Genomic DNA, 27,762 nt, shown 5'->3' with positions numbered 1-27,762 from the left:
CATTAACATTAGTATATGCAATAGGTAAACTGAAATTGTTTTATTTTGGCAATAGCGACATGGACTGAACAATTTTGAAGGTAAGCAATTTGGAATCATAAATTAAAGAGTAATGGGTTTGCAAATTTGTTGATTCATTCAAAGTAAAATTATTCATCAAAAGACTATATGATCAATTCCTTTTTATTTCTCAAATGACCAACTTTCAGTTAATGAATGATCTTTGGGAATAAAAAATTCCTTCCGTGACTAACGTGAGCAACAGCAAGGCAGCTTCAGAACAAGCTAATAAAATATCAAGAGACAGTCACGACAGGAGGCACTAGGTGCTCTTGGCCAGCACGATTGTTCACAGGCTTAGCAGCAGGTGTTCATGCCAAATAAAGAAAGGAACAACTGATATCCACTCACAGCAAGCCAAAAGTCCGGACTAATTTAATCAGAGAACCAAACACAAGAAGCAGCAAGTACGTAATATTTTCAGAGCACAATAGAATAGCTGCCTAACCAATTCCGTTGATAAATATGACACAAGCAGTAGTAGGAACAGAGATGATAAAGAGATTGGCTTACAAAACTTGCAATCCAAACCCTAGATAATTTGCTTGCATTTTCAGTCATATTGATGAGGAAAACGAAAACAAAAAAACTACTAAAGACTAGCAGGTTTGCAAATAAAATTGCAGAATTATTCAAAAGTAAAATTACCCATGAAAAGGTTATATGATCAAGCCTACAAGTCAATCAGGTATATACAAAAAAACACTCTCGGAGATAGAAATCTGATCCAGAAAAATCACCTGTGCAGCATGTTGATTCTTTTTGGACGACAATGCTCGTTTCTTAGCTGCATTATCCTTCAGTGCTTTTGTAGTAATGAAACTGTCATATTCTCTCCTTTGTTTTGGGTTGTTTGTGACTTATTCGCAGCACTACTTCTAGTTGTGCGAGTAGTACTTGTACCTGCCGCTGCGGTAGCTGCGAGTTGTGTTAGCGGCGGGCTTCTACCTAGGTTATCCTACGAATCAATAGTTGGAGGAAAAATTAGGCGCCATACTATGGACTATCACATGACAACATTAAACACTCTTCAGTTCTCAAACTACCTGCTGATGTGATATTTCTTCACTTTCTGTAGTTGTTACATTTCCTTCCACCATGTTTGTTGCAGCAGCAACCTCTGCAATTTGTCCCCATCTTTATTAGCCTACATTTAAATTTTGGTTAGAAAAATCATGAGTGGAGTTTGAAAGTACAAAAATGATGTTGTTTACGCATTCAAATTTCAGCAGATATGCATAATGTCTACACCAAAACAACGTCTTTGCAATATATGAGAACTAAACTACTACCAGCATGGTTTGTAGCCAACTACCTGAGCCATTGATTTCAGTTCAACAAACTTTCAAAAGGTTAAACCAGCGGGCAGGTATAGAACCTAGAGACACATAAACACGTTAACTAAATCTATTGGGCAAGTTAAGATTTTACATTACTATTACCTGTTGTAATGATACTTGTCCTTGTGCTGCTTGCAACATTGACATAAACTCTTGCCTAAGTGCTTCTCTATCGGCCTCTCTTGCCTTCATCATTTCTTCCATCTGACGCCTATGTTCTTCCCTTTTGGCTTCCCTTTCAACCTCTTGAGATTCAATTCTTTCTTGTAGCATTGAAAACGCGTCCACGAGTGCCACATCCTGACGGATGCGGTACTGGTATTCCTCAGACAATAGCTGCCTTCTAGTTGGGTACCTTGCCAAGTATCCATTTGCAAGGATCTTGGTTGATTTGCATTTTCGTGTTTCCTTGTAGGCTGACTGGAAAATCTAGTTTTGCTCCACGTCTGAGATGATGTTTGCATCTCCATTTGTTTCCCTCTCCGAAATTTTGCTGCTTGCATTATCCTAACAAAGAGAGTACAGTAAAAGTAGTTAATTGAAAATGAAATTGTAGGCATTCACTTTGCATCACTTAATAAGGTTTGTACAAACTGTATACTCACATAGACATCCCTAGATTCTTGGCTTGTCCATCACCCATTCTTACTGTGCGTCAACATAAAGAGCTCCAAATCATTTGGCTCATCACCCGTTATTGGGTCCCTCTAATTTGGCAAGAATGTAACAAATTAGTGATATTTCATCCTGTAAGCAAGCATGGACATGTGCTTTTGAAGTTATTACCTGCTCATAGCTACACTGAGAAAAGACTTTCATCCTGTCAGATGGTGTATCTTTACATTCTGCTGATTCTGAGAATTCTTGCTGCTAATCCTCTGCACAAGGAGTTGATTCTAAAAAATAGTGCAGTGCTCGAAACATAGCTTTTATTTCATCAAGTGCAATTGGCAAGAATAAAATAAATGTCGTCAAACCTGAAATTCTTCACTACCAAAATACAACACCAAATAGTGCCATTTAACAATGTCCAGCTCTTCTGGCTTGTGTCTCATTCTCTCATCATAGGTGGTGTACGCCCTGTACGTAGCACTAAATGTTGAGCGCCATCCTTTGTAACGCTCATTTGCGATGGTCCATATCTTTTTCCTGTTTTCCTCGTTATCCTCAATGTCCCACTTATGCTGTTCAACATAAAACATAAATACTAGGTCACTTCTTAAATAATTTGGTAAGAAAAATGTGTACACAACCAAAAACAAATCAGAAGCTTACCATCATATCAGATGCTATTGATTTTTTTTTACATCTTCGTGGATATCTCTCCATGTTCTCACTCCAATGAGTGGTGCTTTTTTCCTTGTAAACACTACTATTTCATTAGTAAATGTACGTGTGTTCTCACCTCAGCTCCTCCAAGTCTAGAGAATTGGAGTTTAAGCTTCTGACTGCCCTACCTGGATCTCTTGTGGGTGGTTGCCAATCCTTTCATGGTACCTCGTGCCTTCCTCTTTTGAGAGTCTTGTCAATCGAAACAATATACAATGCAAGAGATTAAATAAAATCATTTACATAGAGACAACTGAACTAAACCTCAAAATAAAATCACAATAAGCATTACTTACTATTTCCCTGTGTTTTCTTACACCGAGCATGAGATGGTAGGTTCAGAGGTGGTGTTGGATTGCTATCTTGACTTGAATTTAGTAAATCTATCTGATTCCTACGGTTGTCATATGCACCTGCAGACAATAGGTCACATGTGTAAGCTATAAATGGTTTGCGAAGGACCGATAATAATTTTGGGAAAAGTTGTTATATTACTAATATCATCAAGTTGTCCTTGCACCCTTAACCATTCTTTGTATGTCTAGACTGTGTCGTCCCTGTATATATCTTTAAAATCTGCGAAAACCATGTTGATATCAGTGATGTGGCCATTGCAATATAATATAATATAACCATTTAGAATAGGGCAGCAACATAACTTACTCATGCATTGGCCCTCTTCCTGCATATTGTTAAGCCACACCTTGTAATCATCAATGACTCATCTGTGGAGTCTTCAGTAATTGATGCCATTCTTGGCAATTTAATGGGTGATATCTCTACAGTTCGCTCTATTATTTGATCCCTTGACAATACTAATCTGACCTCCCTCTCCTCCGCATTACTTGATAACATTGCATTTGCATCAACATCATATTCGATCTCGTTTAGTGTTGCTACAGCATTACCACATCTCCTCTTATAGTACAAGTAGTCCCTGGCACCGTACCCCAAATTTGACTTCATTGTTATTAAGTTACCAAATGTGATCGAATCCTTGTCTATTGTATACTGAGCAAATTCTTCCCTGGTGCCCCCTTGCAAGTGAAAGACATAGTCCATGTCCGTTCTGAGCTGTCACAGAATATAATGAGAAACATAAGCACGGGTGATGAAACAATATTTAAAGAAGGAATAACTTGAGAATAGTTTCGGGGAGGATTAACATCTTTTTGGGACAGGTGATGAAATAATGGAACACATCAGATGGAAAGGAAAAGGCATTTCTTGATTCAGATAATAGCATATAGCAGTCCTCATCAAACTGATTGCTGAAAACCGGTGCATACACAAGCTGGAAGCCACAACCAGAATCTAAACATACTTGGTGTCGGTGTTTTGGACCGGCGGGTCCTCAACCAACGAGTGAAAATGTACTGCGTGTCCCTATCCCGGATGGTGATGCAAAGAGACACAAGGTTTATACTGGTTCAGGCAATAGGTGCCCTATGTCTAGTCTGGGAGAGCGATCTTTTATTCCTTGCACCGAGGTGCTCGTAGTAGGGGTTTACAAGCAGGGCGAGAGAGGGAGTTAGTTCCAGGTCTCTGCGTGGAGCGGCATGGGTTGCTTGAGATGTTGATCTCTTGCAGTGAGGGGGCGTGTGTATTACAGAGTGTTGCTCGTTGCTTGCGTGTGTGTCTATCTGAGCGATGTCTCCGTGAGTGCACGTGGGTTTCTCGGGTCTCTCCTAGAAGCGGCCCCGGTTACTCCCTTTTATAGTCGAAGGGAGACACAGGGGCGGTACATGTGTTTGCTACATGGTGCTCTTTTTGGCAGAGGCAGCATGTCTGAGCCCTGTAGCTTGTCACTATGGCGGCATGGTCGACGGAGCGGTCTTGTCCTTGGTGCACTGGAGCGACGCGCTGGTCACGCCTGTTCCTGTGGTGGCAGGCGCGCGTTGGAGACGTGCTGGTCGCTGTGGGTTTGACCGGCGCGGAGAGCCGAGGCCGGGTTGATGCGATGGCGCGGGTACACTGATTCCGAGGCTACAGGAGCTAGGCCTTGTGCGCGACGCGGGGGCTCCTGCAGCCTGACGCAGGATATGGCGCGTTCTGCAGGCGACGTGTCGGTCCTAGAGTGCTGATAACGTAGAGAGCCGAGGCCCAATCGATGCAGAGGCTGAACCATCGTGGGGGGCTCGGCAGGCACAAGTCCTGAGGCTACAGGAAACCTGGGAGCGGATAGCCGAGGCTCGGAGGGAGCAGTTGGTCTTGTTCGTTGATTCCGAGGCTACAGGGACCTGGACTTGACTCTCCACGCCGCGCTGTCCTTGGAGCAGGGGTTAGGCAGCACAGTGCAGTACGGGCGTCAGTCGTGGGCACAGTGCCGAGCACAGCGGCCGGTAACCCCCGCCCCGTCCTGTCCCGGATGGCAGGGCGTTGATGCGACTTCCGTCTTGTCGATTACTCCGATGCACTGTGCCGTCGTGCGGCTGACATTGTGGGAGTGGTTGGTTGCGTTAGTTGGACGTGACGTCCCGGTCGAGGCGGCGGTGACGGGATAGCTGCCGAGCCGGCATCGGGCGAGGCGGAGAATCGATACCTCGTCCGAGGCCTTTCGGGCGGGGCCTCGGGCGAGGGGGCCTCGGGTGAGGCAGAGAGTTGGTACCTCGTCCGAGGCCTTGCGGCGTGGGCCTCGGGCAAATCGGAGAATCGGCCGAGGCCTCGTGGTTGTCCCTTGGCTTCGATATTTAAAAGGTCTAAGCAATTTTTTCGGTTCCCGCTTAGGGTACCCCTTTTTATGGTATCCGACACTTGGAATAACAACTGTGCTCTAACCGAAACTATTTTATGAACTTTAGCTAATACGAAAAGGCATTGCATAAATCAGCCAAAGCAGGGGCGGGCACAGCAGCAGTGGAACTCCCTGTGGAGCCCCCATGAATTTTTAGGCAAAGTTCTATAGTGTAGGGGGGCTGAGACTTAAGATCGAACAGCAGTGTTGTTCAACCCCCTGAAATATTTTCTGGGTCCGCCGCTGAGCCAAAGCATGTCAGCAAAAAACATAGTCTCAGCTTGCGTATCACCTTTCCAATTTCAAGCAACATGGTTACAATAAACTGTAAAATCTTTTAACAATAAACTGCAAAACCATTTAACTTAGAGCGGAAGGAATTGATTGGACTGTTGCAGAAGCCTTGGCATTTGCAACACTTATAGTGGAAAGCAAACATATTAGGCTATGTGGATTGTACTTTTGAGAAAAAAAAATCAGAAAGAGCCTCTAGGGCAGGATATGATGTGCATTGTTTGGCGAATTCATGGTTCAGCTGAAAACATCAAAAGTCTGTACTCTAATAGACTTTTTTTTAAAAAAAAAAGTGTAACCTGAAACTTTTATTCAGATAACAGATGTATTATAGTTATACTTATGAATATTAGACACTTCTTTCTACTCTGTTAGGCTCCAAAGGAATGCATCAAGCATCCAAACAGAGATGGCGAAATTAATCTCACAAGTACTACATGAGAAAAATAAAATCAAGGAGTTCTGTCAGTTAAAAAGAGAGCATGAATCTAATACAACTAAGCCTATTTTTAGGTTACAGTTCAGACACTTTCATACCAAGTAGACATAATCTGAACCATTTCTAAGCTGGAGCATGGTTACAAATATATGAGAAAAACTGCATAGCCAAGTGCGCTTTTGGGAAGGGAGGGGATATTTTGTAACCTTACCTATCGTCTGTCTGAGAGGAATGTCGGCGGCTTTCTCGTCCTTGGCTGGCGTCACCTCCATCTTCATCAGCAAAAGGTGTCGCCATTCTGGACGAAGGTGTCCGAAAAAGCGACATCGTCGCCTTGGGTCTCGACATCGTGGAAGCAGGTGCGCGCGCCGACGCATGTGTTGCCGTGTTGCACGCAGGTACCGTCGCCGCTGCAGGTGTGGGCATCGACGACGACGCAGGTGTCCCCGTTGCCACTCTCGCCGGTCCCTCCGGAGGGGTCGCCATCTTCTTCCTTTGGTCGAAGCCCAAAACCCTAACTGGCGCCTGGCGTGTGCGGCTATCTGCTCTCCCACCCGATTAGATTAGCGAGTATTAGGAAGGGTGATGAATAGTCACGTAATGTGGCGAGGGAAAAACATGGGACCAGTCGTGGGCGCGGGGGTTTTGGCGCTAGAAATTTCGCTGCAATTAAAGAATGGCGCCACTGAGTTTCATTTGGAAAATGTGGTGGGATCTGTGACAGCGGTCCAGGTTTCCCAAATTTTCAAACTTAGCCCTTGTTTAGTTGTAGGAATTTGGATTTGGGGGCTATTGTAGCACGTTCGTTTTTATTTGGCAAATAGTGTTCAAACATGGACTAATTAGGCTTAAAACGTTCGTCTCGCAATTTCCCACCAAACCGTGCAATTAGTTTTTCTTTTCGTCTACATTTAATGCTCCATGCATGGGCCACAAACATTCGATGTGACAGGTACTGTAGCAACTTTTTAAAAGTTAGGGTGGAACTAAACAAGGGGTTATAAGCTGGTTGTCGTCTCATCACGTTGATGGTCCAGGTCCACTAACGATTTGATGATATTTGAACAAGTTTTACTAAGATTCCAATAAACAAAGAGTTAGCTCGATTCAAAAAAAAAAGTGCACGAAGAGCCTTACGACATATCTATTTTTTTTATGCTGCTACCGGAAAACAGATGAATTTTAAATAAAACTTGGTAATTTCAAAAAACTTGGTAATTTTTAAAAAACTTGGTAATTTAAAAAAAAACTTGGTCCACATTTTAAATTCAGAAAACTTATACTAGCACCTTTAAAACTTTACACTTTATAAGATTTAAAACTTTGTAATTTCAAACTTTTTTAAAAATTCACGAACTTTGAACTAGGACAATTTAAAATTTGTATTTCAAGATTTTAGTAGTAGCAGCAGCAGCAGAGTAGTAGTAGTAGTAGTAGCACGGCGCCGCCGCACAAGAAGGTAGCCCCTGCTTGTCTCATCCCGGCATGGCGACGCTCTCCCACGCCTAGTACTCGCCTCGCTCCGCCACTCGTGGGACGCCGCCCAGTACCTCGACTTCGGTGATTCCTCTTCTCTACACCTATTGTTGAGCTCGCTGTCGTCCTCGACGCCGTCTGCGCGCGCCTCACTCTGCCTCTCGTGAGGCATGCCCTAGCGCCAAGGGAATCAGCGCCGACCACCGACCATTGAATCGTGGCCGCTCCAGCAAGAAGGACAGCGAGGGCGAGAGGAGGAGGGCACGCGCCTTTGCAATCGCAGCGGCTCTAGTAGTGGTGGTGGTGGTGGTGGTAGTAGTAGTACGTGTTTAATGTGAGTGGAGATAGTTCCATGGTGAATAAATTCTATAGGTAGTAGTAGTAGTGAAAGGTTTCTTAACATAAGTTTCATAGGGAGGAAAAAATAGTACGAAAACAGCAAAAAATATTTTTCATCAATCAAAGTAGTAAAAAGCAACAATGTTAGAAAGGATTTTGGAAAAGTGGATTAAAAATTAACAAAAAGTGCTCCACGTGGGCATCGAACCCAGGGGCTAGACAGCCTGTTCGGGAGACCGTATCGTATCGTGGATTATTTACTGCTGGCTGGTTTGATGTGAGAGAAAAACACTGTTCCCGGCTGGAAATTTACGATCGTTTACGAGCAAGCGAACAGGCTGTCTCATCTACCATTGGTTACTGAGGTTTGTTCGATGGTAACTGCGGCCTTTATTTTTCTTGTACAGATGTAGAGCAGATTTTCTTAAGTGGGTCGGGTGCGGCGGGCGAGGGGTATGTAAAGCGTGCGCCACAGCCCGTCCTCGTCACGGGCGACTCTCATATTTGCTCGGCTCGACTGTCTCCCAGACCGCTACCCAAAATACAAGACTCATTTTATATTTAGGTAGTGCTACAGGTAAAGGGTTCAATATTTATTTTGGTCTTCTCCAATAACAAGAGCTGAAAGAGAACCTTTTTTATAGATGGGTCTCCAGAGGAGAGAATACTCAAATTTTGGTCATATCTCTCCTGACATTTAAAATAAATTTTTTCTATATATATATTTTATTGGAGACTATATATATTCTATTGGACATCCATTTTAGGTTTGGGTGGCTCTCGCGTTCAAGACAGCCGTCCAAGGCGCGGAGGCGACCGTCGCCGAAGGCGTCGAGGAGCAGGACTCCACACCGGAGTCGAGGAAGCCGGCCCCGCGGACGGCCCCAAGGACTACGACCTCGGCTCGCACGGTTTGACCCTCTCAGATCCGCAACCTATGCCGGCGCCCTTCCCTCCGCCACCAACACCGGCGAAAGTTCTTAGGTATGCAACTGTACTGGTGTGCACCCCTTTTTGCCTATCAAGGTGGCATGTGACCGTTTCTGAAATTGCTTGGTCAGGCACACATGGACCACGATCAATTCTGAATTTGCTTGGTCAGGCACACATGGATTTTATGACACAATTTTATTTTATTTTATTTTGAAACGACGATGACACAATTTGGTTGAACGCAAATCATGAATTCCTCCTCATCGTGGTGGAAGCCCAATCCCTCTCCCTCTCCTGTTTGTAATTCGTTTATTCACATGTGAAAGCAACCCTCTCCCTCTCCTGTTTCTGTAATTCGTTTATTCACATGTGAAAGCAATTTCCATTAACAGGATATCATGTTAATGTATACTACTGTTACAGTACACCCTCTGAGCCTTTTGAGGTCTGTTCAGCACATATTGATGATGTTTATTCTTTCTTTTATGTTGCAGTCAGTTCAGATATGTAAGAAGATCGATAGAAAAACTGAACACCAGCAGAGGTACTGAAGGCAACAATAATTTGCTGAAGTGTGGACAGATGTGCACGAGTGAGCTTCGGATGCCATTTGGAAGAAGCATCAGCCTGTTGTGAACTTAAGTTGATGGATACCTCGTAGAGGTTGCAAAGGACCCAAATAGACTATCGTACAATTTTTTTAGCCTACTTGAGACAATGGCTTTTGTTCTGAAATTGATCTGTAAGAGTTGATCATAGATATGCTATAAGATGTTGTATGCACATTGTAATTTTTTATCTGAAACTTGTATACAAGGTTATTTAGGATGAAGATGATAACACTACTTCGTTTGCTTTGGTTGTGTTTGAGGCCTGTCTAAGCCTTATCTTCGTCCTCCGGTTTGCTGTGCTGCTGCAGCCTGGGCTGTAAATTGTATTTTGTCTGAAAGCTCTCTTTCCGGTCTTAATTGAAAGATAAAGCTCCTGGTATTTTACTTAAAAAAACACGAACCTCAGTGAGAAATTTGAGAAGACGATAAGAAGGGAATTGGAGTTAGGAATTTGGAGTAAGATATGTCTGGACGGAGCAATATAAAAGACATGCTGCCGTCTGAATAGTACTGCACTGCTGCTTGTGTGCATCTTCCATGACAATTTTACTATCACCGTCCGCGTAGTTTCACAATTGAATAAGTAAATTAGTGGAGCTGTAAGCATTTCAGAAAACAAAAAATTGTCCAGCTTCCTGATATTTGTGCTTATGACAGGAACCAATCGACCTGCAGTTACCTTTTGCAAACACTGAAAGAGTCCAGCCGTGGCCTTTCATGGAAAACAAGAGTTATTTGAAAGCTTCAAACGCACACATTCGCGTTTGCCGCGCACTTGCACAGTTGCATTTGCATACCAAATAGAAACATAATGCTATTTTTATTTTCAGATGCCGAATGTGTGCTCTTGTTTATCCAAAAATTATTCAGAAGAAAGCAAAAAAATTCAAGCTTGCAAGTCACACCTCTGAATAGTGCATTGTATTTTATTTTAATTCTGGGGTCCGGACATATCAATAATCAGCAGGAATACAGAGAGAATCAACTAAAGTACGCATCACAGTTGAACAAAAAATAAGTATTTAAACAAAGAAATCATCTTCTAGGCTTTCTACCACAACTGGTGCAACAACTCCATCGTCAATGTAGGTGTCATCTTCGTCGTCATCATCCTCATCAAGTAAGACTGCATCATCTGGTTCGGGAACTGCTTCGCCACGCACCTGATTAATAATGGAGGCATCACCAGTTGTGCCTTCCTTGTCTGCTATTGTCCAATTAGACAAATCCTCATTTGAGCCTACTAAATTCATGTCTTGGATTCCCACATCAAGTAGATTGACTTCCATGTCACCCTCATTTTCTGCTTCTGGTATGGCAAACAAATTTCTTGGTCTCACCGCAACAACACTGGACCATCCCGGCTTGTTCACGAGGTTGATAAAAAACACCGGTTCAGCCTGTGTCGCCAGAATGTAAGGTTCATTTGAATATCGGAACCTAGAAGTATCGATATCGATAACACCATATTTATCCCTATTGTATCCTCTACTTCTGCTAGTATTTATCCCTATTGTATCCTCTACTTCTGCTAGTACTGGTAGCCGGCACATCATACCAATCACACTGAAACAATACAACTTCTTTTTGTATAGGGAATTCGAGTGAGATAATTCTTCTAATCACTCCATACCAGGTCATGTTGCCAGTAGTACCATCACCCCTCACAAGCACACCACTGTTTTGTGTGACGAGGTTTCTCTCAATGGCAGTCGTTCGAAATAGCCAGCTATTGATGTAGCATCTATTGAACACACGAGCTCGATGGTCCGGTCCTTGAGAAAGGGCATACATCAGTTCACTTGCTTCCCCTTTCTCATATAGTTTGGTGATCTGCAAACTCAGTTTGAAAACAAATGTCTCTGTTAATTAGTACATCGTTCTAACCATCACATGGAATAAAAAAATAAAGAAATAGAACTAACATTGTCCTCGAACCACCTTACAAAGTGCTCCTTGTGTCGTTTATTAAGATTCTTTATACTATTTCTTTGAGTTCTTCCATATGCTCCCTACATCGAAATAGCCAATTAATTAGTTGATGCCACAAACAAATAGTACATTAATTAATGTTGGTATATTGCAACTTACTCGACCCGTGGTCTGGCTTCATCGCAGTTACTCATTATGTAGTGCCTCATCTTCCGAACCTCATCTCCACCAAATATCTCGATAGTCTGTCCTATCCTCTTGTAATCCATTTCACCAAATATGCTCAAACCAGACGGCGGCTCATTCACGGCTGTACTTTCATGACGATCAGCGCGATTCAGCTTGGTGTCAACGTCCAAGAATCTAGAACAAAATGTAAGGCACTCCTCAGCTATGTATGCCTCGGCTATTGAACCTTATGGGTGCGCCTTGTTCCTCACATAGCCTTTAACAATACGTAGATACCTCTCAACTGGATACATCCATCTATAACACACGGGCCCTCCAAGTTTAGCCTCTTCAGCTAGATGAAACGGCAAATGAATCATGATATCAAAAAACGCAGGTGGGAATACCATCTCAAGCCGGCAAAGAGTCTCTTTAATTGAACTACTAAGTTTGTCAAGATCTTCTTCCACCAGTTCCTTCGAACAAAGTGCAGTGAAGAACCTACTAAGGTGAATCAATGGCATGACAACATCTTCTGGCAAAATCTTTCTGATGACTAAGGGTAACAGTTTCTATAGAATAATATGGTAATCATAAGTTTTGAGTCCAGATACCTTGCATGCATTTACGTCAACACATCTCCTTATATTGGAGCTAAACCCATCAGGCATCTTCGCTCCTTGTAGAAATTGGCATAAACTTTTCTTATCATCCTTATCTAAAAAGTACAAGGCTGGTGGTAAGATATAATTATCTTCGTCAATCATAGGGTGCTGATCTTGCCTTATCCCTAGCTATTCCATGTCAAGCCGGGCCTTCTCGTTGTCATTACATTTACCTTCCATTTCAAGCAAAGTACCCAATATGCTCTCGCATATGTTTTTCTCAATGTGCATCACGTCCAAATTATGCCTTATGAGCAAAGAAGACCAGTAAGGGAGCTCAAAGAAAATACTCTTCTTCCTCCAATTGTGCCATCTTTTATCTTCATCAGGCTTCCTCTTTTTTGATGTCGCCTTTCCAAAACTCACTTGATCAAAAGTTTCATACTGCTCCAATACCTGTTGACCAGACAGTGGTACTGGAGCCTCCCTGGTTTCCACCTCATTGTTGAAGCTGATCTTGTTCATGCGCCATGGATGGTCTGAGGGCAAAAAACGACAATGTCCCATGTAGCAGTGCTTGTTCCCAAATTTCAACCACAAATAATTTGTATCCTTGTGGCAGTATGGACATGCAAATTTGCCTTTTATGCTACAACCAGAAAGCATCGCATATGCTGGAAAGTCATTAATTGTCCAAAGCAGAATAGCATGTAGTTTAAAATTCTTCTTTACCTTATCATCCCATGTATCAATACCCTTTTCCCAAAGCTCCTTCAGCTCATCAATGAGGGGCCTCAAATATACATCAATATTCATTCCAGGGGATTTTTTACCGGGTATCAACATCGACATCATTGAATAAGGTTGTTTCTCAAACAACCAAGGAGGTAAATTGTAAGGGATTAGGATAACAGGCCATGTGGTGTATGTAACATTTTGCATGCCAAAGGGGTTGAAGCCATCAGAAGCAAGACCCAGCCTAATATTACGAGCATCCTTTGCAAACCATTCATACTTCCTATCCACGTGCTTCCATGCCTTCGAGTCAGCAGGGTGACGCATTTTGCCATCATGACCAATTCTTCCTTATGCCATCGCATTTGTGACGATGTGCTCTCGTTCATATATAATCTTCGTAGCCGAGGAGTAAGAGGAAAGTGCCGTAGGATTTTATGTGGGACACTCTTCTTATTTGTTGTATTAGCACCACCATCCGCATCGCCCCACTGATCATGAGCACCGTCGTCGAGCGTTTTCCACCTAGACTCGCCACATTTGGGACATGTATCCAGATTTGCGTTTTATTCCAAAATAACACACAATCCTTTTTACATGCGTCTATCTTTACATAGTCCTAAGCCTAGATCTCGAACCACCCTTTGCACTTTCTCCATTGTGTTTGGGACACAGTGGCCTTTAGGGAGAAACCTTCAGAACAGATTAAGTACCTCCTCCAATGCTCTGTTACTAATACCGTGCAAGCACTTAACCTGAAAAAGTTCCACAATTAAAGAGACCTTAGTAGCATCCGTGCAACCAGGATACAATTCATTTTCTGCCGCCTGTAATAATTTGAAGAAGATCTTCACATGTTCATTCGGCTGTTCATTGTCATAAGTATCTCTAATCTCTCCATGTATAGCGCCTCTAATTAGGGATCTAACCAAATTAGTGGCACCACGGTCGTCACTCGGTGCGCCTTCTTCATTGTCTATTCCAACTTCATGTGGTGCTGTTTCGTTGTCTACTTCTACATCAGCTGGTGGTGGTGCATCATTGTGTACTTCTACATCAGCTGGTCGTGCGTCCTCATTGTGTAATCCCACATCTGAACCTTCCCCTTCCCTGATAAAGCTTTCAGCAAATCCTCCAGCAAGCAAATGAATCTAGACCACAGACCGCGATCTATATGCCATGCATACACATCTAGGACATGGAAACGCAGCAGTTCCACATCTCGATGTGCCACCAAATGTGATGTCCATAAATTGTTGGAGTTTCTCCATCCACTCAGGTGAAGAATGAGGCAAGCGCATCCAACTCCTATCATCACATGACACTATTCTGCATGATGATGATCACATCAAACAAAAACAAATTAGAATTCTATCAAATATGTTAAAAATAAAAGTATATATATATATATATATATATATATATATATATATATATATATATATATATATATATATATATATAGAGAGAGAGAGAGAGATCAGAAATACTCAGATGAAACGGAGGGTAACTACCACCCTGGGTGCGGTAGCTACCCATCCACTAGAATGTTCAGACAGCTCTGGCTCCGGTCTTCCTTCCCAGCTTTTTTCTCATTTGGGAAAATGCAGGACCACGTCGTTTCGTCCTTTGCTAGCAGATAAAAATCGGTTGCTTCTCTGCACACCCATTCAGGCGCGGTATACCTTTCCACTGACACCCTGCAGAGTAGCACAAAAATTCCATCCGCACTTGCACCAATTCAATGGAAGCGAGACCAGTTCAGCCCTGGTTTACTTGGAACCTAAATTTCAAAAAGTTGCTACAGTACTTGTCACATCGAATATTTGCGGCCCGTGTATGGAGCATTAAATATAGACGAAAAGAAAAACTAATTGCACAGTTTGGTGGGAAATTGTGAGACGAACATTTTGAGCCTAATTAGTCCATGTTTGAACACTATTTGCCAAATAAAAACGAACGTACTACAGCAGTCCAAAATCCAAATTCCTACGACTAAACAAGGGCTCAATGGACGTATAGATGGTTTGTTTATTTTCGATTTTCTTTGTCGGTAGACCCAGACGATCATCCGCACTCACTGGTCCCAGGCAGGCTCCCAGCATGCATGCACAGCCACCTAGCGGATGCCCTCCCCCTGGCACCACACTGGGGGTGCGTTTTAGGATTTCTGGATTTGCTAGCAGAGTATTCTTTTTTTTATAATGGACGAAACGCAGCCCAGGCCTTTATGGTGTGGTCGAATCAGGAACATGCAGAATGCTTGGTCGTGTCTAGCCGAAATTGAAAATTTTCGCTGGCCTTCGAATTTGTTCAGATGTTTTTGGAGGCTGTGGGTTCCGATTTTGTATCATGGACTCATGGCCTTTTTTATTCAGCTACGAGTACCGAGTTTTTGGTGGCTGTATTATCATTTTTTTCTTCAAATGAAAAATGGTCATGTGGGATCTTATTTTGTAGATAAAATCGTAAGAAATATTGAGGTGAAAACAGATTACAAATAGGATATATGGTTAAAAAAATATTAGCAGTTGAAGCTTGATTATCTAAAAATTTTGAACTCTGAGCGGCCTTTTCAGCGGTGATCCTGAACCAGGGTCACGAGATGGATGTGAGACACTGGTCCCAACCTGCTTGGGTGAAGGGGAGCTGAGAAAAGTGCAAAGACGGCTGTGGCGTTGTCGTAGTCCCTTTTGTTCTAGTTACCTGATTTTAATCCAATCAAGTTCATTACAGTGTGACATCGTACTTGTTTCTAAAGCAATTTTTTCTAAATTAAGCTGCAGCAAATCTTGTTAAGTAGGGCACATAATTTTTTCCCAAAACGTTTCTTTGGTTGTGGGGGGACATTTTTTCTCTGGTAATTGTTGTTTTCTTCATTGAAATATGGTTATGTGGGATCTTATTTTGTAGATAAAATCATAAAAAATTATGATGAAAACAAATTACAAATCAGACATGTGGTTAAGTAGATATTAGCATTTGAAGCTTAAAGAATTTTGAACTCTTTGTGCAAACAAAATGTGAGAAAGACGAGAATGGAGTGTCTGAGCACCATATATACAAGGACATCTAAAAGCTGCAAAGCCACGTGGTTGTCACGGACCTTCATCACATTTGTTCAGCAATCCACCCGTGGCCTCTTTGTCCTTTGAAGAAATGATTCGGAAGTCTAGAGACCCAGGTGCCTTCAAAATAAAGAAAATCTAAGTAGACGCCAAAACCTGTGAACATGCAGCAACACCTTTCATGTTTCTTTGATCTTACTACACGTTTGAACAGTATTTAGCAGTCTGCATTACTCAAATCATTAGCCATAATTCAGGATGCTTGTGGTTGTGGGGGGAATCAGGATGATGTGCCGTGGCAGCAGTCCTTCGAGGGGTTGCAGACTGCGGCCATGGATGGCGAATGAAGCATACAGGCAGCAGAAGCACGCCGCGTAATGACAGGCAGGCTGTAGCATACAAGACCGGCCAACCCTGTGCGTGCATGCCACAGTGGTAGGCATGCAAATGGGTCAGAGTTACTAGACCCAAACACTAACCCTCCTATCAACCCACCAAATTCTTTATGGGTTTTGGATCAACCCAACCCACTACGAGTGCAGGACAAGAAACGAAGACGCGTGAGGAGGAAGAAGAAACGTTTTGGGTACCGGGTCAGTGGGTCACCCCATGAAACTCTGCATCGCTACATAGTGTAGTGGTCCTAGTCCGACCCCATAATGCACATCATTTTTTTTGGCCGAAAGTACATGAAAATTTGGCGCACCCATGGCCTCTTTGTCCTTTCTGAACTCTAGACACGCAGCGACGGTCCCAATTGCATGCGTATGCCCCAAAAGCGAACTGAGCAAACGGCAGAGGAGGGGCTGACATCGTACTGCTATGCCATTTGTATTGAACCAACATCGTCCATCAGATTGCGCTACTAAGACACGTGTCCAACATCCAGCAGCGACGGCAGCTTCCACCACCCCCCGGTGGCACTAAATATATACAAAGGTATCAAAAGTTAGTAAATTACCTAGTTGACAACTTGAGATAATGATTATCCACTAAATAGTCTCAACTCTTAGATCAGAATGCCCTAACTGATGCACGTATGCAGTTTGAACCGTATGTCTTATGGGAATGCCAAATCTTGTCCTCTGAAGAATACAAATTGGAGGTAAATAAATATATGATTGGAGGTAAATTCTCTTTGAACTGAAAACTGTGGAGCATTGCTCCCCAGCTATTTTATTAAAACTGAAGGGACCAAAATACAGAGCATTGTCCTCTAAAGCATGAAATATACAAACAAAAAAAATATATAAATACAGAATAAATTAAATTACCTGGATCGGACGATGCCTGATGGAATTGGACAGAGAGAGGCAATCAGCCAATCAGGCAAGCAGCACGTCCCTGGTTCTTGGCAGTTGGCACGAGCAGGCAAGCAGCAGGGCGCGCAGCGCAGGAGGCCAGGACGGCGGAGGCCTGAGCGCAGCGCAGTACACAGCACGCCGGCAACGATTGGCGATGGCCAATGCCCAATAGCCGATTGATCAAGGAAGGCAGGAAGCTAGGGAACTACCTATATACAAAGGCAGCAAGCAGCGCCAAAGGAGAGAAAAAAATTGGAGGTAAATTAAACATTGATTTTTTTTTCGTAGATCAACAAAGGGAAAGGGAAGTAGGAGCAACTGGGCAAACGAACCGTACCTGGAACACCTGACGTGGACTCGTCGCTTGCGTAGGAGTCACGTACGTGGCTACGTGAGTTGGGCTGCCGGCCGCCGGCGACGTCGCAACGGCCGACGACCGCGCAATGGAGCGGCGATCGGATCACCACAATGGAGCGACTCGGCGAGAAACAATTGAACCACCAAAATCACCGAACGTCCGATCGATGGAGACTTGGAGAGGAGCGGCAGCGGCGTGCGGAACTCAGGAGGCAAACCTCTCGTAGGTTTTTCTTGACCGGGTCTCGTAGCTGTTACGATTCGTTGGGCCTTTTTTTGTGACGTGCGTAACTCAGAAGGAAACATGTCGTAGGTTTTTTTTTTTTTTTTTTTTTGACCGGGTCTCGTAGGTTCCTGTTACGAGATTTTTTTGAAGACATACCTGTTATCAGATTGGTTGGGCGTTTTTTTAGGATACGGAGTATACATGTATAGGATTAGACCCCTTGCTTACTATTGTTTTCTATTATTTATTAGCTTTCTATTATTTTTCTAAAATGATTAAAACAGCTTATGAGTATTAATTAAATAAACAAAGTAAAATATTAGGCGTGGAAAAAATTGGTGACAACCTGCAACACATGGGAACATATCTAATAGATGATATATATGGGGTTGGTCCCTTGGCCTCGAGGGCCCAATGTGGCTGCAGAGCTCGACCCCCCTTAGGACCGGGCCTGACTGGCATTCTACGAGACGACACGTCTAGGGAGCCAGCCGAAGGCTGCTGGCTAGGTGTGCCCGATCCAGATGACGATGATCGATCGATGGGGAGAGTCGCATGCATTTCTAACCAACATAACGTTCACATATGCTGTTGGGTCCTAGACAAAGAAAGGCCCACCAAATACTTTAGTCTATAGCAACACAAAAAAACCGTGGCAATAGTAACATGATGTTGCATCCATTTAGGATTGTAGTTGCAATAACTACCTAACAATTGCAACGCCATAGAAGATTATTGCAACCCCAAAAAACCATGGCAATAGAAACATGCTACTGCAAGCATTTCAGATTTCTTGTTGCAATAACCACCTAGCAATTGCAGCACCACTGAAGACTATTGCAACCCAGAATAACCATGGCAATAGTTACAAGCAAAAGCAACCAAATCTAATATAGTTGCAATAACACCAAGTAATTGCAACAAAAAATCAATACTAATGCAATTCCAAAGCACCATGGCAATAACACCAACTAATCGCAACACAATTCTAAAATGGTTGAGTAGCAGACTCTTGTAACGATAAATCACACATATTGCAACACATTTAGTCCGTTGCATTATAGACACATATTGCAACCATTTCACGGAAAGGTTGCAATACGACCCCCTATAGCAACCAAATTTGTAATGTTGCAATCGTGTGGCGTGGCATTAGGGGGGAAATCCTTGTAGTGAATGAATGATCCAAAATGAAGGAAATCCTGCTTAATCTTCATTGAGCATCTCCAACAGTTCCCTAAATCCCTTCCTAATCCTTGGTTTTAGCAAGATGAGAAAAAACCCCTCTCCAACCACTCCTAATCCATCCTCCTAATCTTTTAGAACTTGAGAAAAGTCACCCTGTTCCGCGTAAAGTTACGCGCTTCTGAGTCGCGCATATCTTGTCTCTCCCGCGCGTGTTTATCGGCCAATCTAAAGTTGGAAGGGCGTGGAAAGGATAAAGAGTAGGAAAGAGTTCCTGATGCAAATGTACAAGAGAGAAAGAATATATAAAAGTGGTTAGGATAATTTAGAAATAGTATAGGATTCTGGATGTAAAATTGTCTTCTATATTTTAGGAGTGGATTATTAAAAACTTTTGGAGATGGCCTTCTTTATTCCTTCCAATACTTGTTTAGGAGTTGTAAAACTTCATATTTTTAGGAAGAAGATATTAGGAACTCGGTGTTTATCTTTCCAACTACTGAGTATATTCTCAAACTACTCCTCCACTTTCTTCCAAATTTTTTTTCTTTATTTCTTATAATGGAAAAAACTAAATAATTGATTGGAAGATTACCCACTCTGCAGCAGAATATATTGGACATCTCCAAAGCAATACAACCCCGCTTTTATGGAAATTTATTTTGAGACCTAACACCTCCTCGAATGCACACAAAGCAAGAGCTTCATATTATGAGCTTTCTTCAAGATGATGTTCATAAAAAGAATGGTGTCATATCCATATTTTTTTAACTGATCGTCTGCATATTATTGAATAGATAAGCCGTCATCAACTAGATGTGGTACTATAGCATTGATCCGCCAATCATCTTTCACCCTCTTTATGATGACTCTTAACATATCTACGACAATATAAAAAAGGAGCATAAAAGGGATCTCCACAATACTATATATTTTTGAATGTGTTTAAATTGTGAAAACAGAATTGAAATTCAAATAAAATGGCAAAAAATATTTTTTAAATAGGGCCATCTCCGTTAATCCTTTAACAGAGGCGGGTGCCTTCTAACGACCGCCTTCGTTAAAGCATATTAACATAGGCGGTCTCCTTTAAGGCAGACGCCTACGTTAATATGGTTGATGGAGGCGGCCAAGGCACCCGCCTCCGTAAAGCACCATTAACGCATACACTTAATCGGAGGCCGATGCCCTGTCCGCCTCTGTCAAGCCATTTTGAGCGCCACCTTTAACATAGGCACTAGTAGTGTTCATCACTCGCTTGAATAAGTACTAGCGACCGATGGCAGTCCGTCGGGCATACACGACTCAACCCGCCTATTTAGGCTTGATCCAGGCCACGCGACACCATCCAAGGTCTTGTGAGGATACACTCGTATTTTGAGTGAATTGAGATGAAACTTATTTTAATTTTCATCTTCATCTCAATGCACTCCAACAGGGGTGGATTGAGATAACGAGTGTATCCGAATAAGCCCTGATGCATGAGTTGATCCACGTTAGCCTGGTAGTGCGTGAGTTGGGCTAGGCCACCTAGTGCGACTTCCTCGCCGTGGCCCAGTTTCGCGTTCATTGCTTAACTCTGTGATACAGGATTAGGATCATCCTTTTGAGCAATGCTAACACAACTCACCATAAATCGTCGAAGCAGAGCAGCAACCTCATGCTGCCGTAGCCGTTGCGATACTCCCCTACATGCGAATTGGGCAGGCCCTCCCTCTGTCTTCGACGCTAGGAGACCCTCCTCATCGTGTAGGAGCAACGGTGCTTTGCTACCGATGCCAGGGAGAACAAGGCTGCAGCTGCACGTCAGCTCATGCACTCTCGGGACTACAGTCCATGGAGATGTCGCACTCCTGTTAGGCGACTTTGTGGCTTGGAGTTGTTGTTGATTGGGCTGCGACCTGCCCTGCATGCGCTTCCAGCATCGGTAGCAAAACACCAGAAAGTACAGTCGCCTTCACAGCAAGCGAAAGTACAGCACGGTCCCAAAATGAATTAAGAGACCAGAAAAACCAACCTTCCGCCATCCTTTGGTCGTCAAGCAGAGGACAGAGGAGGACCCTCGTTCTGGACCTTTGGCTTGGCGGTGCGCGGGACGAGGGCAGAGACACAGAGAGACATAACCATAGGGGGACGGTCCCTTGCGCTGTAGCCTGGTAGTCGTTCGTTCCGACGTGAAGCCGCCAAGCCAAGTGCCAACTGCCGAATTAGGCGGGATAGGCACTACCGTGGGCACGGCAGGCATCAGCAGGAAGGGGAACTGAGATTTGGGAAGCAGGGCTCTGGTTGTCGGGTCCCTTAATTCGCACTACGGGAGGTACCTATAGACATCAAGTAGCGCGTGTAATGTCCAACACAAACACAAGTCTGTGGAAGGCTCACCTGAAATCACGAGTGCACAACAGTGTACACACAAACTAGTACGTTTTCCATAAAGACAAGGGAACTCTTTTTTTTGGGGAAGACTACATAACATTAGGAGGAAAAGAAGCAGTACTATAAAGGGTACAAAAGAGACACGGCCGGAGAACTAGCTTTGATGTTCTCAACAGTAGTAATTAAGACGATACAACAATCACCAATATTTAACTGCAATTTGGAACTGGTTGGACCTCGAGCGCCTGTCATTTTCAGCCTTCATCTGCTCAAGTACTGTGTCGACTAGTGCATGATAGTCACCTCGACACTCAAGCATAACCTTTTTCAGGTTGGTCAAGTGTTCAATGCCAACGATGCTCCTCTCCGCCACGTGTCTGGACCTGCGGTCAAAGCGAAGTTCAAGCATCTCAAGCATTGCCATGGATCCTTCCTCAAACCGGATAACTTTGGGTAGATAACCTCCAAGTATCAGGTCCCTGAGCACCGGAAATTTGTGGATGGTGCGTGCAGCCAGCTCATCACCCCTATAGCAGTCCCAATCCATGTACAATGTCTTCAGGTTGGGCAGCATACACAGGACGCCAAAGAGCTTATCATCAGTAAGGGTTGTAACTAGCATAGTAAAACTAACAAGATGTGCGAGTGACCCAATCCAGCTGGGCAACCCATTAATGATGTCACTTGTGATCCAAAGGACTCGGAGGAGTCGCGGTGGTGTTGGTAGGTCATGGAGAAAGTTTAGTATCTTAACACCATCATCACTACTTCCATGTTGTCCGATACTGAGCCACCGGAGCGAGTGCATCTTACTTATGGACAGAGCAAGTTCTTTGAGAACCTCCTCATCAATGGCCTTGTTGATGTTGATGGATATTTCTAACTCTTCTAGTTCCTCAAGTTCACCTACCTCTTGGGCAACTTTAGAGTCATCCCCAAGAGATACCCCACGCAGCACATGTAGAGCCTTCATTTTGTTTATTCCTCGGGGCATAGTCCACATAGTACCCCAATGATTATCCTTGTTGGAGAACAGTATGTACTCGAGTTTCTCTAGCTTTGTGATAGTTTTTGGTAGTCCAGTAAGGAGTGTTGTCCCTAAATCAAGTGTCTGTAAATGCTCTAGATTCCCGATCTGCCTAGGCACCATGCTTATGTTTGTGGCCCTCAAGCTTAGGAACCTAAGTAGGTACAGATTGCAGGCGTACCTTACATGCTTGTTTGTTATGCCCTCACAGTCTTCTAGGTCAAGCACCCTCAAGAGGACGAAGTTGCCTAGCGTTTTTAGGAGTTTGTGTTGCCCATGGAGCTGGAACATGCTCAGTGCTCGAACATGTTGTATGTTCAAATTATCCTCGCCTCGGCGGCCTTCAACATTTCTCTTTGCTACAGAATCTACACTTTCTACGTCAGCATGGATGGAGAGGCGACGGATCTTGTCATACAACATCCCCTTATACTGCCCTCCATGCAGGCTAAGAAAGTTAGCTTCCAAGGACTTGGACACCATGACCTCAAGAAGCATGTCATGCACCCTGTATGTTTGCTCCCTCCAGGCATAACCACCCAAATGACCTGCTTCTTCAATCATGTTCCTACTCAAGAGTTCATCCAAGTAAGACTCTGCAACCTCCCATGTAGTCAACCCCCGCTTTTGATGAACCAATCCTTCAGCCATCCATCTATTCAATAGTCGGCCCTTTCTGATCACATAGTCCTCAGGAAAAATGCTAAAGTACATCATGCAACCCTTGAGCTCATGTGGGAGGTGATTGTAGCTAAGTGTGACTATATGCTTCATCCCCTCAAGGGTAGGGTGGATCTCCATTTGAGAACCAAGTGATTTGCAGACTCTATCCCACTTATCTTTGCCTCCTGGTGATTTGTACCCTACCAAAACACTAGCAATGCTGATAATGGCCAATGGCAGCCCACCGCATTTTTTCAAGATGTCACTCATTACATCTTCAAACTCCTTGGGGTAAGCGACATCCAGGGAGCCAAACACTCTACTGACGAACAACTTCTTGGAATCTTCAAGCTTGAGCGGTTGCATTTTATGAATGCAATGGCCACTAGCACTATCATGACTGCATGCATTGGCCACTGTTTCTATGCGAGTGGTCACGATGACTCTACTGCCCTTGTTATTCTCTGGCAACTTAGATTGGATTGCCTCCCATGTTCGTACGGTCCAGACATCATCAATCACAATGAGGTACCTAGTTAAGCATGTGTAGTAAAGTTAGTTTAGTCAGATATCGAGAAGGTAATTTATGACCCCTCATGTGCAAAATGTATGAAAATGTTTATGTGCAGTCTCTTTATTTTTTTAGAACAGGTTACAAGAGTGGGAAATGCAATTATTATTATTTCTTATACTAGTCTATCAACTCATGCTCTATACATATTAGAAGAGTAGGAAGTGTTAGAAATTCATAGATAAGTTTAGGCCGCATCTATTCAAACTACTTGCATTTTTCCTCTCTAATTCTTCATGTTCTAACACGGTATTTATATAGATATTTTCTTATCTTTCCCTAGTTGTGATAGATTTTAGTTTCCAATTATACTTACTATATACTTTTTAATACCCATTCATTGTTTTCCACGTTCACTACTATAGAAAAGATTTTACGAGACAATGCCATTTTATTATCTGAGGCGGGCGGGCTGGACGGTCGCCTCCGTTAATAGGTGGCAGGGCCGCCGCCCGAGCACCCACCTCTCGGTTAATGCTCAACAGAGGCGAGCAGCATTAAGCATCCGTCTCTGTTAATCCATTAACCGAAGCGGGCAACTTAAGACGTCTTTCTCTGTTAATTGTTTATTTTCGGAGGCGGTCGTTTTTTTCGGAGGCGGACGTTCTAAGGGTCCGCCTCCATAAATCAATTTACAAAGGCGGGTGCCTTAAGATGTATGCCTCGATTAATGATTGCAATAAAAAATAATTCATAACTTTTTCATATAAACTCGGATGAAGGCAAACTTTATATCAAAATTGTAGCTCTCAATGAGATCTATAACTTTGTAGTTGAAAGTTTTTGAATTGAAATTGTTTAGGGTTCCAAAATATTGTTGTAAATGCACAGATTTTGAAATTTAAAATTTAAAATTATCAAACGGTCTTGAATGTTGACATGGTCTATACAAAAGTTAAAGTTCTAAATAGAATCTACAACTTTATAGTTGAAAAGTTTTTAATTTGAAGATATTTAGAGTCCCAAATACGTGTTCGAATGTTATAGATTTTGAAATTTAAAATTTAGAATTTCTAAACGATCTCAAATGTTCACATAGTTAATACCAAAGTTCTAGTGGCCGACCCAATCTACATGTTTGATATTGATAAGTTTCTGATTTAAAGTCATCTAGAGTCTCAAATATGTGTTTTTGAAATTCACATGTTTTGAGACTCAATTTTTAAAATTTTTTAAACTATCTCTGATGGAGATGCATCCCACACCAAAGTTGTAGTACTTAACAAGATTTAAAACTTTGTAGTTAAAAGTTTTTTCCATTTGAGTTCATTTAGTAGCCAAAGTATTCAATCTAAGATTACAAAATATTGATATAAAATAATAACATATTATATATAGACATGAATTAGTGTGTGGTTCAGTGGTAGAGATGTGGTAGTGTTGAGCGCCAAGTTGTGGGTTTAACTCTCCAAAGTTGCAAGTTTTTTGGTTTTTTGAATTTTCTGGAGAACATTAACGGAGGTTTGTTAATTGATTCTGCCTGAGGTGGGCAAAGCAACCGTCTCCGTTAATCTGCATTAACGAAGGCGTTTGATTGGAAGCGGTTGCAATGCCTGTCCCCGTTAATCGATTCCGCCCGCCTCTAGCAATTTTTCTATAGTAGTGATTGCCACACGTCTCTATGTGTATTTGACATATACTTAGCTAAAACCTTAGTTTCAACTAATATGCTTGACCTAGAAATAGATATGTGACCATTGTTTCTTATACAAATATGTATACAAGGTCATGTTTGTCACGACTTCAACTCCTTGCTATAGTGCGTGAAGAAACCAGAGCAGGTGAAGCAAAAAATATGGTTTTTAGTTTATTTTGATAAGAAAGATACATTAACTTTGTGCTACACGACCCAAGGAGGAGCTAGAGCCAAGCCGGCCAGAGCTCCACCAAATGGGACCTTGGTGCGAATGGTGACTGACATCATGATTGTATTACTTAAGTTAGTTTGTTTCTATATTTAAGAAGTCAGAGATGGATATTGTATAAGCACATATATTAGTACTTTGGTATTTTATAAATGATAGATGTAGGTAGATGCAAATTTAGACAATTACTTTATGTTATTTTTCATAACCTGGACTAGAGGTTCCCTCGTGCAAAAGCCTACGGCTCTGGCCGTTGGGCGGGTGACTTTAGTCCTGATTGGTTGCTCCAATCGGGACTAATCCTCTCTTTGGTCCTAGGCCCAAATATGGCCGAGACTAAAGCCAAAAACCGATCAAACGAAAAGTTTGTTCTCTACTAGTATAACAACATTGCTATAGGTTACTTTAGGTTATTTACAGCAATGGTTGGGCCGGTGATTTAAATGCAAATTTATGAGCCTATACTTTCATAGTGGCATAGATGCATGGTTAGTTAGGATGAAGATTAAGGGCTTGCCTTATATTATTTTCACAATTTTCATAATAATAGAAGCGGGAAATTTAGAATTAAGTTTAAGGTGTAACTTTTGAATCTTTTCACAATGTCAGATGTGGTAATTAGAAAAACAGAATAGATCCAATAGTGACAATCATTACCGGCGTTGTACTTCTAATTAGGGTTAATGCGAACTTTTCAAAGGAAGACTATAATAACAATAGATAGTGTAAATATGGTATCATTAGAACTACCATGATCCGTGGGAAGTCACTTTTATCATTAGATAGTATAAATTGGAAGCTCCTTTAATTTAAAGGTGCACATAACAAAAACTACGTATTTCCTCCAAACCAAATTATAAGTCGTTTTGACTTTTTTTTTTGATACATGTCAACTAAAAAAGTCAAAGTGATTTATAATTTGAAACGGATGGAGTATCATATCGTATAATTTGGAGCAGAGGAGTACAGTAGTACCTTTTGTCCACGAGAAGCTCCTCGAGTCTTTTGGCTAGCCCGTTGTCATCCAGGTCGTCGATTGCACCCAGGGCAGCCTCTTCCTTGATGCCCCTGTCGTCAGCTGTTTCGGGCTTCACGACCTGCCGAAGAAGGTTCGTGAGCAACACCTTGAGGTCCCTGCTCGGCTCGAACGCCTGAGACACGGACACCATCCCCTGCCACGGGAACTCCGCTTCTAGCCGCCGGCACACCTCCATGGCCAGCGTCGTCTTGCCAAGGCCGCCGAACCCCACGATGGAGAAAACGGCCTTGCGTTCACCCTCGTCGCCAACCGGCGCCTTCAGCCGTGCAGCCAGTTTATCAGCCTGCTCCGCGATGCCGACCAGTCGGTGGCGGCGGTCGGCGTCGTTAGCTGGAGCGGACACTGTCATGGGGGCGGGTAGCAGAGGAGGGGAGCGGCGCAGCGCGTCACGGTTGACGCCGAACCGCGCCTGGCGCTCGCTGATGGCGAGGGTGCGGGCGCGAAGGGCTCTGATCTCACAGGCGAGGCGGCGGCGAGACGGGAGCGTCCCGAGCAGGCGTCCCAGCCAGGCGCGCACGCCGTCGGTGGGCCGGGACCTGATGCGCAGGTTGTAAAGGTCGATGCAGTCCTCTGCGTCGTAGGCAACCTCGCCCAGCTGCCTCATGCACACATGGAGGAAGCGGTCCACGGCCCCATCCTCTGCCTCGGACTGCATGAGGAGGAGGGCGTTGATGGCGTCCAGCTCGTCCCGCAGCTCAGCGACGTCGCCACCGACGCCACGGAGCTGCTGGTACTCCATGCTCAGCAGCTGCCCGGCGTTGCTCAGCAATGTTTGCGCCGCGCCCTCCATAACGCGCGCTCTCTCTCTTTCTCGCTCGCTCGCTTGCCGTGTAATGTAACAAGAAGAGAGAAGAAGCGCTCAGCAGAGCCGCAGTGTGCCACACAACTGTCGGTTGAGTTGGGGTTGGGGAGAGATTTATGCTGGTCAGCTGGTCTGGACTCCGGAGTAGCGGGCCTCGTTTAGATTGTAAGTTTTTTTATTCTCTCTCCATTACATTAAATCTTTGATACACGTATAGAGTATTAAATGTAGATAAAAAATAACTAATTACACAGTTTGATTGTAAATTACGAGACGAATCTTTT

General features: G+C 43.3%; 2 protein-coding genes, 1 long non-coding RNA gene and 1 pseudogene across 4 annotated transcripts; all 4 read right to left on the bottom strand.

The window, feature by feature from the left end:
* Window positions 1–1,591: 1,591 nt before the first annotated feature.
* LOC136543660 (uncharacterized) lies at window positions 1,592–6,682 on the bottom strand (annotated as a pseudogene).
* A 3,895-nt stretch (window positions 6,683–10,577) lies between these two features.
* LOC136543659 (uncharacterized) lies at window positions 10,578–13,322 on the bottom strand. The gene is made up of 6 exons (XM_066536046.1): window positions 12,494–13,322; window positions 11,953–12,010; window positions 11,706–11,850; window positions 11,481–11,567; window positions 11,189–11,388; window positions 10,578–11,121 (listed from the first exon to the last, which is right to left on the bottom strand). Exons 1-6 carry the CDS (start codon window positions 13,320–13,322, stop codon window positions 10,578–10,580), a joined length of 1,863 nt encoding a protein of 620 aa, XP_066392143.1.
* A 2,927-nt stretch (window positions 13,323–16,249) lies between these two features.
* On the bottom strand, window positions 16,250–17,982 carry LOC136545631 (uncharacterized). Its single transcript, XR_010781099.1, has 3 exons — window positions 17,705–17,982; window positions 17,338–17,576; window positions 16,250–16,986 (listed from the first exon to the last, which is right to left on the bottom strand). It is a non-coding gene; the product is annotated as an uncharacterized lncRNA (long non-coding RNA).
* A 3,473-nt stretch (window positions 17,983–21,455) lies between these two features.
* On the bottom strand, window positions 21,456–27,548 carry LOC136545630 (disease resistance protein Pik-2-like). Of its 2 annotated transcripts, XM_066537637.1 has the most exons (3): window positions 26,613–27,548; window positions 21,974–23,733; window positions 21,714–21,894 (listed from the first exon to the last, which is right to left on the bottom strand). In XM_066537637.1, the coding sequence occupies exons 1-3, from the start codon at window positions 27,464–27,466 to the stop codon at window positions 21,848–21,850; spliced, it is 2,661 nt and encodes an 886-aa protein (XP_066393734.1). In that variant the 5' UTR covers window positions 27,467–27,548; the 3' UTR covers window positions 21,714–21,847. The 2 variants fall into 2 exon arrangements, with proteins under 2 accessions (XP_066393733.1, XP_066393734.1); XM_066537636.1 differs by having other exon boundaries at window positions 21,456–23,733.
* Between the last annotated feature and the right edge of the window lie 214 nt (window positions 27,549–27,762).

This window comes from Miscanthus floridulus, chromosome 3, assembly GCF_019320115.1.
Source record: "Miscanthus floridulus cultivar M001 chromosome 3, ASM1932011v1, whole genome shotgun sequence".
In the NCBI taxonomy this organism is placed as follows: Eukaryota; Viridiplantae; Streptophyta; class Magnoliopsida; order Poales; family Poaceae; genus Miscanthus; species Miscanthus floridulus.
Note: the sequence above shows the minus strand (reverse complement) of the source record. Positions and strands in the feature narration are given on the sequence as shown.